The sequence below is a fragment of the Panicum virgatum genome, chromosome 2K (genome assembly GCF_016808335.1).
Source record: "Panicum virgatum strain AP13 chromosome 2K, P.virgatum_v5, whole genome shotgun sequence".
NCBI classification, from domain to species: domain Eukaryota; kingdom Viridiplantae; phylum Streptophyta; class Magnoliopsida; order Poales; family Poaceae; genus Panicum; species Panicum virgatum.
Genome location: NC_053137.1, coordinates 23,851,560 through 23,862,599, shown reverse-complemented (window position 1 = coordinate 23,862,599; position 11,040 = coordinate 23,851,560). Strand labels below are relative to the sequence as shown.

The following is an 11,040-nucleotide window of genomic DNA, read 5'->3' as shown; positions in this document are numbered from 1 at the left end:
AGTGCGCTCTGCCACAGCAGAGCCCGGGATGACTTTTGCCAGGCTGTACTGTTGAACGCGCGTTACCAAGACACACAGTGCAGCCACTGGCACCACCCACGCCACGCGCGTCAGTCTGCAACACCAGTTAGACACGAAAGCTCGGCGACGGAGTATCATAACGTCTACACGGTAGACCCAACAGTTTAAGCCGCAACCTACACTGCCTCAACGGGCGCCTCGTTGATGGGACAAGTGAAGACCCTCCTTTCGGTCAAAGAGTCTACAGTGCGATGAAGCGTATCCGGGTAGAGATTCTCAACACTGTAGCACCATTTATGTCTTTTTCGTAGTATACTATACATCCTTGTTGGGCCCACCTGTCGGGGTCCAACGCCTGTGTACGCGTCTTTCTTGCGCTATAAAAGGGAGACGCCCGTTAGAGAAGGACTCAAGGCTCAAAAGGGGCTTAGAGGCAGAGGATAGACTCATCCACGAACTCTAGAGCAATAGAACTCTCAGTGGACGTATGGTATTACGCTCCGGCGGCCCGAACCACTCTAAATCCTCGAGTGTTCTTGTGTTCTTGCTTCACAGAAGATCTGAGTAATCGCTTGCACCTCCCCGAGTAACCACCCTTTAGGATTAGACGGGTGCATTACGCCACCCGGCTGTGACCCTCTTTCTAGAGCCACGACACCTCTGTTATTGGCCCGCGCCTGACGAATCATCGAAGGTGCTTGCAAAGTTTTTGCATTCGTGGCTTCTTGCATGGCCTCCGCATGAACCATCGAAGGTTACAAACGAAAAGTTCTTGACCTGCATCCTTGCCTAAAAGCTTCGCACATGACAAACCGAGTATCTAATAGTAATAGATAATTGAAAACGCTGATTGAGGTGGCAGGTGGATGGATGTCCACTGGCGCGGCTTCACTACCAGCCTCGTGTACAAGCTCGTGTTGAATAACTTGTCCTACGCATTTAGCTAATATCAAGGTGCGTGATAGCATAAACATAGCGTATCATGTGTAGTGATAAATTCTAGGTAATGTTTAAAATCTAGGGCTATATATAGAATTTAGAGGGAGGCTCACCAAAATGCTATAGGCGCTATAGCGGTAGCCATATGCAGTAGCGCCTGCTGCTTCTGGATGCTATAGCGGCGCTATTTCGACTGTATAGCATGCTTTTTTTTACATAATTAAGAATGAAGAAAACATCAGGATAAGATGGCATAGTTCATACTTTATACATATCCCATAAGTTTCATACTGTTATACACTTATACTGAATTACTATAGTCAAACAGACATAAACTCATAAGTCCTGATAAACAGATAAACTGACAAAGTAATAATTAAGAAAGATTGCTTTATTGCATTTAGCGGCACTATTGCTTGCAATAGCAGCGATAAACAGATAAACAGACATAAACGCTATTCCATTTAGCGGCACTATTGCGCGCAATAGCGGCGATAACACCCATAGCACAAAAATGTGCAATATCGTTGCGGCAATTGCTTTTGGACGCTATGGCGGCACTATTTCGGTGTTATAGCGTGTTTTTATTTACATTGATTCTAGGTTATGTATCATCAGCGAGGTAATGATAAACAAAGGGTGACTATCCAACCCGATTTATAACTAAATCAAGTAGTAAAATAATTCGGGCACATATGTATGTGTGTGTGTGTGTGTGTATATATATAGCTTGATGCAATTTAGGCTTCAACCAATGTTTTAAATAGAGGGCTATAGGACTTAGTGGCAGGGTCCTCAAAACGCTATTAGCGCCGCTATATCACGCTATTTTGTACTGTAGTGCTCATAGCGGCAGCTCCGCGAAAACCACTGTAGCGCCGCTATATTTTAAATAGTGGCTTCTACGGAAAGTGTTTCGAAAACTAGGATAAATATGATCAAAATGGAATAGGTTAGATTTGTCTTCAAAGTCTTCGGGCAGCTCCTACTCGCAGTACGAGACTTCTGGCTTCGACTCGCTGTATTGGTCTTTGTACTTTAATTCACAATGTTGGCCTCCAAATTCATTCTCCTCCTAGTCCTAGGTCACTCTGCCGGCTACGGCTGTCACGGTGCAATGGCAAACAAACACAAACAAGCACAACATAAAATAAAATGAGCTCAAACAGAGATGAAAATAGGAGGGATGAAAGTATACAATTTTAGAAGAATTTAGACAAATGAATTAAGTCAATGGGAGCTTGGATAGGTGAGATGTGGTTTTGTAACTGGTGGCTTCTAATTAAATTCTGAAAATGGAAAATAAAATTGATTAAGTGTGTGACATCCTCATAATTAACAGGTACGGTGTGGCCTGTTTGTGTGGGCGTGAGTGGTGCATTTGAGCTGGACAACCCAACATTTGTGACTTTAATTCACAAGGAACTAAGCCCACACGTGCTCAGAAGCTAATAGAGGACGGTCGGCACGAAAGACTATGCATCGCGCGTTAGCACACAAAGGTTGGGCATCGCTCATGCGACTTGGTGTGGAAGTGCTTTAGGCCCATTACAACTTTAGGCCCATTGTTTTTTCTACTTTTTTTTTAAACTTCAAGCTGCGAGTGTTAGGGGTGGGCATTTAAAACCCGAAAAAACCAAACCGAACCGAACCGAACCAAATAGACCGAAATGTCGGTCTATTCGGGTTCTCGGGTTCGGGTTCGGTCCACACTTATGGTTTAATTCGGGGTACGGGTTCGGGTTCGGTTCCTAGCCTCCAAAACCCGAATAGACCGAATAACCCGAAATTCATTCAAACTCTTGGTATGCCATGATATCTTATGTGATTTTTGAACTTATTAGCTAATAGTTGTTATCTCATCTTAATATTTGTATGTCTATTTCATTATGCTATTTTTTCATAGTTACTTATCGCTATTACTCGTACTTCTATTTAACTATTCATTGCATATATTTTGATTGAAGATGAGAGTGTGTTTATTATTCGGTTAATTCGGTGGACCGAATAGACCGAACCGAAATATTCGGTCTATTCGGGTTCGGTTCCTAATTTTGTCTTTAAAATTTCGGTTCTCATTTTTTGAAACCCGAAATTCGTAAAACCCGAATAGACCGAACCGAAATACCCGAATAGACCGAATGCCCACCCCTAGCGAGTGTTGTAGCATTTTTTCCATCTTTTTTGTGTGTATTTCTCCAATTTTAGTTTTTTTATTTTTGTGTTTCATTTCTTTTTCCTTGAATTGCTATGTATTCATTATTTTTTTATTTTCCTATTTCCCTCTTTTTCATTCTAAAGCTCATTTAAAATCAAATATTCTGTGACTTTGACCCATTTGTTCGCCTTTGTAGATTAAATTGTTCTGTGACGTTGACTCATTTATTCGCAAATATTCATTTTCTATTACTTATCCTATACAATCGAATGTTCGCAATGTTTAATATTTTGTTTGTTGTACATTATTATTTGTTCGTTATGTTTAACTTTTTGTTCGTCAAAATAATTATTTGTTCATGTCATTAAATTATTTATTAAAAAAGCGAAATTAATTATTTACTGTAAAAAATATTTTTTTAAAAAACTCTCGTGCAAACATAGGCAAGTGTGGTCTTATTTTGAAGATCTTGTCATAAGAGATAATGGTGCCATCTAAATTTAATTTAGATGCTTGGTTTAATAAATGCAGCATTATTTAGTTTCGAAAATGCATTCATGTGGGTGATGTGATCATCCCAGTTCTCTTTGCATGTACAAAATCTTCTCTCTTTCAATGGACCTCTGCTTCATGTGATGGTTTCTGAAGAGCCGCGCCCCAATCAGCAGGTCGTGTTCTTCTACTCTGCCACAACCGCATGGCTGTCCAACAGGCCCTGTTTAGTTCCCAAAAATTTCCTACAATATCTGTCACATCTAATCTTCGGACACATACATAAAGCATTAAATACAGTTGAAAAAACAACTAATTAAACAGTATAACTGTTTTACACGAGATGAATCTTTAAAGTCTAATGAGTCCATGATTGAATATTAATTATCAAATAACAACGAAATATGATACAGTATCAAAAATACAAACTTTTTCGCAAACTAAACAAAGTCTAATACGGCACCTGTTGCACGTCAGGCACAACGAAGAACCGCGGTACCAGATGTCGAAGGGTCTAGACCCAACAACGGGCACAAGCACATCGTGCAATTGCAAACCATTGTGCATAGAGTACGCATCAAACACAGCGTGCAATGCAAAGCATCGTGTAAAGGATAAGTTCCAGGAAATGAAAAGGCAAAATAAATGCATGTTCTCAGGTACATTGCAGACATGCTTATAAGATCAAGCAGCTTTTTTAAAGTGCAGAATCCTATGCAAGTGTACAAATCGTTACATACTTGGCCTCGCCTAGCTAAACAGAAAGGTAAAACAACAAAACTGCTGTTACAACCAGGGCAACCGAGGCATCGAAAGAACCACCACCAAGAAATAATCTGGCTAGACTAACTGAATCCATTTGCAGACTTATTCAGTTTGGTCAACTTCCATGACTTCAACAGAGTCTGTCAGAATCTCTCTTAACTTCCGCCGCCTTTCCTTCGCCAAGCTAATGCACTCCTGCAGTAACATATTGTATTAGCAGCAATTACCTTGAAATGCATATGCCATGTAGTGAATGTGATAATAGAAAAGGAAAAGGAGTCAAACATTCACAAAACGAAACCAAATTTTAACATACAAGACTTCGTAAGGCATTGACCACAGTTAATACATAGGGACAATATCTTCCTTATCACATAAAATATATGAAGTTTGTTCCCTGCTAATGACACATTGCTGCAATATTTTGCAGAAGCACTGCATTCTCCAAAGACCAGAAAGTATAAATGGATTCTCATTATGATACATTCTAGGAAGAAAAGGTCGGATTAACTAACCTTAACAGCTGTCATGGAAGTCACTGCACCTCCAAGTTTTTGTATTGACACTATGCGGTCTGAAGAATCTATAACAACAGTCACAAAAGTCTCTATTATCGATTCTTCTTCAGAAGTAGGGTCCGCTAGAATACTATCCTTGTGAAGCGCACACGTAAGGGAAAATGGAATGTTGCCAAGTGTAAGCTTTCTCTTTTCTCTGTTTACCAATTCAAATTTGGTTTTTCCTTCATTGCCTCCAACAGTGAATACTTTACCATCATCACCAACAGAAACTAAAGGAATCTCCACTGCAAAAAAAAAGCATAGAATTAGAACTGATAAGTGATCGTGAGAGCATCCACACCCTTGCATTATAGCAAACTCATCATTTATTCTTTTTAATACAAAGATACTCCTCCATCTTGCATATTCTCGAAAAAAGCAGCGATTAGTAAGAAACCAAGGTACCACATAAGATAGTAGCACAAATCCAACAGGATCTCATCTAGATCCCAAAGTGTGGTTCAGATCATCAAGGATAGGAAGACTTGATCCTAAGGAAACAATCGATCTAATCCTAGCACTCAGGCTGCTGTTCTAACCTAATCACTAAGGCTGCTGTTGCACGGTTACTGTTTGTGTAAACAGTGGGCCGACTCAAGGGATGCCTGATTCTATTGCTCCCTCGCATGGGCCCTTATGGCCTGCACATGACATTTGTGTATTCAATACTACCGTAGGCTGAGAAAATCAGCTCCTGATGTTGGTTCAGTATAGTTGGTTTCATGAGAAAGTTCCAAATAGAAAATACACGGCAGTAGTATGTGAGTAATGTGAATACATACTTCATGATTGAAGTCACAGCAGCGGAGTATCAGGGTATTATAGTATAATGATATTACATATTGTCTCCATAATGAGATAGTGGAAGGATATCATATCCATATAGACGTTGAAAATAAAGGAACATACAATGTGTGAAGGAAGCCACTGCTGAAATCAGTGCTGCGTCGAACAGAGACCCATCAGCATTCAGACAATAGATATCCTGCAAATGTTCAACATCAAGAAAAGATCAAAACACAAAGCTGTTACGAAAACTTATTTAGGATCCAGAATGTCTCAACATGCTTCTAAGGAAAAATTAAAGCAGTGTCACTTCAGAATGTAATAATCTGGAAAATTTCAATCAAAGTTGGAAAGGACACCCCAAAACAGGGTTATCTAATCATTGGCCAATATTGAACATTATTGACTGCTTTCCACACAAACATTACTGCTCCTCCATTCTTTATCTTGATTCTTGGCTGCCCCAGTCACCGGAAATGCGGAACGATGACACGTTACACGTCCCAGGTTTGTTTGTCCCAGAACGGCCTGGGAATGCGACCCAGCAACACAGGCGCAGGAACGACGTAGGCTGCTGGACCGCATGTGGTGGGGAGCCGAGGCGTGGGTAGCGGCAGCAGCGGCAGTGCCGCAGACGTCGATCTTGGCATGTTAAACAGAGGAATAAGACATTATCATGCATCCATGTGTTCCATGACCATAATTCGTTGATCTCCACCTCTAATATGTCCCACTTCATATTTCATACAAGAATCAAGTCCTAAACTTCTTTAAATGAAAAAAATGGCTCGACAAAACACCTTGGTGCTAGTCGAGGCGGACTTCCTCTTCCTAGCACCTAGGCGCCACCTTTCAGAACAGATACTGGCAACAACGCTTAACGATTACATCCGGAGCTCACTTGAGTAGGCAATAAGATTTTCTAAAAGTTTTTAAAAGTGAGCACTAAAGATTTTCTAAACATTTTGGAGAATAAAGAACCATATTTTGGATTGACATTTCTCCTAGTTCACTTCTTATAATGGCATTTTTCAAGTGGTAAACTTTAAATTTTGAAGCATCATGGATCCAACTTAGCATAATTTTAATCTCAGTCATGTGCATTACCGTGAACATGATATGCACATGCAGTGCAGCAGTTGAGAGTAGACATCCTATTTGCTGCAATCATGTGAATCTCAGTCAGCATAATGCGACGACGTTTGTCCGGACATGTGATGGCAACACCACTGACTTTCCTATTAACATAGGCCTACACCAGGGGTCAGCATTGAGCCCTTATTTATTTGCTTTAGTGATGGATGAGGTCACAAGGGATATACAAGGTGAGATCCCTTGGTGTATGCTCTTTGCTGATGATGTGGTGCTAGTTGACGAGAGTAGGGCAGGAGTTAATAGGAAGTTAAGAGCTGTGGAGACGCACGTTAGAGTCGAAATGGTTCAGACTTAGTAGGACCAAGACCGAGTACATGATGTGCGATTTCAGCGCGACTAGGCATGAGGGGGGAGACGTTAGTCTAGATGGACAAGTGGTGGTCCAGAAGGATACTTTTCGGTATTTAGGATCGGTGCTACAAAAGGATGGCGACATTAATGAAGATGTTAGGCATAGAATTTCAGCTGGCTGGTTGAAATGGCGGCAAGCTTCTGGCATCCTTTGTGACAAGAGGGTGCCACAAAAGCTAAAAGGCAAATTCTATAGGACAGCAATTCGTCCGGCGATGCTATACGGTGCTGAATGTTGGCCTACAAAAAGGCGACATGTCCAGCAACTGAGTGTAGCAGAGATGCGGATGTTGCGGTGGTTTTGCGGGCACACAAGGAGGGATAGAGTCCGGAACGAAGTTATTCGGGATAGGGTCGGAGTGGCACCAATTGAGGAGAAACTTACCAAGTATCGGCTGAGATGGTTTGGACATGTCCAACGAAAGCCTCCTGAGGCGCCGGTGCGTAATGGGGTTCTTGAGCGGGTCGATAATGTAAAGAGGGGTAGAGGTAGACCTAAACTGACGTGGAATGAGTCGATTAAGAGAGACCATAAGGATTGGAATATCTCTAAAGAGATAGCTTTGGATAGGAGCGCTTGGAGACTAGCTATCAATGTGCCTGAACCTTGAACTTATTTCTTTCGGGTTTCATCTCTAGCCTACCCCAACTTGCTTGGGAAAAAAGGCTATGTTGTTGTTGTTGTTTGTATGTGAATCTACAGAAAAAGGGTGCCTGAAGACACGATCATAAGAAGTAAACAGTAAAACTCAAAACCTATATTGGGTGGAGTTGGGGTAATGGGGTTTATTAAGGCCCATTTGGATGACATTTTGGATTTTGAAAATACAGAGTTTGAGGGATTTTCAAAATCTGGATTCTGGATAAAATTTGAATTGTGCTTTATGGATCTCTGGATTCCAATAACTAATATTTATGGATGTTTGATGCATACATCTTTTTTTATGTCCTTGCTAACATTTTATGTTGCATAGGGGTGACCATGGGCAAAATGGCAATTTTATCATCTGGTAGTTACTAGAATCTACCCTTATCAAGCTTCTAGGATTTTAAGAATCCTAAAATCTAGCTTCTGAAATCTTCACTAGAATCTAACCCATTTGGAAGCATTGCAGCTTCTAGATTCTGGATTCTCAAAAATCCAGCCTGATCCAAATGGGGCGTAAGTTATTTTAGGCTAAATATTATGTGGCCGCCGGAAGTTAACAAAAAGTTTGCATAATTCCTGTCCAATCACCTTAGGCATAAAGTCCTACAGCTTAAGTGGCATAAATTTCAAAGGTGCTGCTGAAAACCATAGTTTGGATCGTTATCAAGTTGAGGGTGCTCTTAATAGTGTCAATTACAAAATTGGCACGGGAGGAAACGAAGTTCAATTGTTCAAAAAAGATACTAAGATGATATTATAAAGAAGGTTTATGAATTAATGAGAAAATGCTGAGAGTACAAATGAAGGTAGGTTAACTTCTTAAAAGAAAAGAAATGAAAATAATGACAGAGACTAAAGAAGAAGGGTAGCTTGAGGAAAGGCATCACAAGCATGAGTAAATTTTTCAAAACATCACAAATAATTACGCATATTAGTATTCTAGCATTGACAGGATAAAATGTGCAAAAATCATAACGATATTTTAGCCTGATTTTACAGCTGTCGTTCTCAACTAGAATCATGCTATTCCAAGGCATTGATCTTTTAAGGTACAGTAGTTTTGACTCAATGAAAGACTCTGGGTGTTTGGATTGGCCCCCCTTCTCATATTATTCAACTTATATTATTCATCACAAGTACATAGTGGAGCCCTTGTAGTGTGGTCGTGAGTAATTGAGATTTCATGTCAATGGCACAGCTCCTTTCAGTTCACACTTGAAGCTATCAATGAGAAAAGCATATATATATATATATATATATATACATATATATTTACCAGGTATGCTAGCCAAGAAGCCTTCCCACTGATCAAACAGAGCTCCTTCAAATTCAACATTCCAGAACTGCATAAGAGGCACAAGCGAACAGAACAAAGTTACCTCTCTGCTACAATGCACAATTTATTACTTCCTCCGTCCACAAAATAATGCAATATGGGATTCGTGCCAGTCAAACTAGTTCAAGTTTGACCAAATTTATAGTAAATAATATTAATGCTTATGTTTCCAAATAAATTTATTATAAAAATATATTCCATAACTAATCTAATGGCACTTATTTTGGATCATCGATGTTATTACTTTTTACTTTTTTATATAATAGTCAAAGTTGAAACTGTTTGACTTATTGAAAAGAAAGAATTGCATTCTTTCATGGATGGAGGGAGTAGTTTGTTGAAGTGATACAGAAAAGAGGTATGATAAAATAGCCAAATCATGTGATGACAAGACCAAGTCGAACAGATTAAAGCCTACAATCAGAACAATAAGTTTACATGCATGGCAGTGTATGGTACAAATCTTGCTATTCCCTCAATTCTTTTTTGTTTCACATTTTTAACATCAGTCTCCAACATGTCACTTTCATTATTACTTTCTACGGCTATATTTATGTCTAGTAATATAAAAGACAGAACATGTGTTACTCTGTATTTAAAACAATCACATAACCCAAGTCGTCCTCTTATTTTTATTAACATGAAATGGTCCATGGTAAATAAACTGAAGTGGCAATGTTATGTTAGTTTATTACTAAAAAGAATGACTAGGCCAAACCAGTTCTATCTACTCTAAAGCACAACTAATCATCTATTCCATATTGATTTGTGAAAAGTCAGGATTTTCTGGTAGAGATCAATCAAATGTGATCCTGAAAAACTCCCCTTTCTCTGGGAAGGAATCAATTCTGCATCTATCTATCTATCTATTCATTCAATCAAAGAGCTGAAGTTATTGTAGCAACAAAATAAGACAATAAAAACCTCGTGAGAACGTCCTCAAGGGCCTTGGAAATGACTGGTGCCACGTCGGCAGGCCGGCCTGGCCTCACCAACGGGGAGCAGATGGGTGGCATATGGAACTCAACAACTGTGCAAAATACAGATAAGTTAACAAAGAAAAACAAGCAACGGCAACAGAAGCAGCGGCTATCCATGGGACAGGGGGGCACGAACCGACGGATCCTTCATCCGAGGATTCGGCCGGGGGTGACATCACCTCCAGCTTGACGGACGCGAGCATGGCCTGTAGAGGCATTTCGTCAAGCAGTTGCGGAGCGCGCGAGGCCAGCACGAGGTGGGAAACAGGGGAGAGGAGTGGGGAGCATTACGGTGTCGCCAAGGCGGACGAGAGCGGATCCATGCGCGGAGGAGACGGCGCCGAGGGCGACGGTGGTGGGGCGGGCCTCGGAGAGGCGGCGGGCATCGGGGCGGACGGACTCACGGAGGTGGCGCTCCAGGAAGGCCAGCGGAAAGAGGCGGCGGTACGCCTCTAGCTCCATCTCCCCGGCGAGCCCGCTGGCAGCGGCCGCGGCCGGTTCGGTCTTCTCCGCCATCTCACGGCTGGTTGTGGCAGTTGCTTTAGTTCCTGGGAGAGGGGTTTGGGGTTTCTTGCTGAAGCGCGGCGACTTACTAGGGTTTATGTTTTTCTCCGTATATCACTGCCAGTAGGTTTGTGCCCGTGGGTTCTGTGGTGGAACCACCCAAACTAACTGGGCCCGGATGCACTGATCTTTGTTGTTAAGCAACTCTGACTCAAATTGGCACTCACCGGTAGTTCCTCGAGTGAAGCCTCGATAAAAGCCACGCTATTCCAGGATCAGCAGACAACACTCACACGAAGGTGAGCCCAGAGATTACAACACAGAACATTTCATACATCTCAGAG

General features: G+C 41.2%; 1 protein-coding gene across 1 annotated transcript; it reads right to left on the bottom strand.

The window, feature by feature from the left end:
- Window positions 1-4,211: 4,211 nt before the first annotated feature.
- Window positions 4,212-10,790, bottom strand: LOC120672433 (exosome complex component RRP43-like). The gene is made up of 7 exons (XM_039952829.1): window positions 10,484-10,790; window positions 10,329-10,398; window positions 10,137-10,242; window positions 9,153-9,219; window positions 5,845-5,920; window positions 4,891-5,180; window positions 4,212-4,570 (listed from the first exon to the last, which is right to left on the bottom strand). Exons 1-7 carry the CDS (start codon window positions 10,706-10,708, stop codon window positions 4,478-4,480), a joined length of 927 nt encoding a protein of 308 aa, XP_039808763.1. The 5' UTR covers window positions 10,709-10,790; the 3' UTR covers window positions 4,212-4,477.
- Between the last annotated feature and the right edge of the window lie 250 nt (window positions 10,791-11,040).

What these genes read in the sequence shown, in the direction of transcription:
- LOC120672433 (XM_039952829.1), bottom strand. Translation starts at nt 10,708, where the DNA reads ATGGCGGAGAAGACCGAACCGGCCGCGGCCGCTGCCAGCGGGCTCGCC. An exon ending in TCGTCCGCCTTGGCGACACC is followed by an intron (nt 10,399 to 10,483) that starts GTAATGCTCCCC and finishes ATGCCTCTACAG; the next exon opens with GCCATGCTCGCGTCCGTCAA. An exon ending in CTTCTTGGCTAGCATACCTG is followed by an intron (nt 5,921 to 9,152) that starts GTAAATATATAT and finishes GAACATTTGCAG; the next exon opens with GATATCTATTGTCTGAATGC.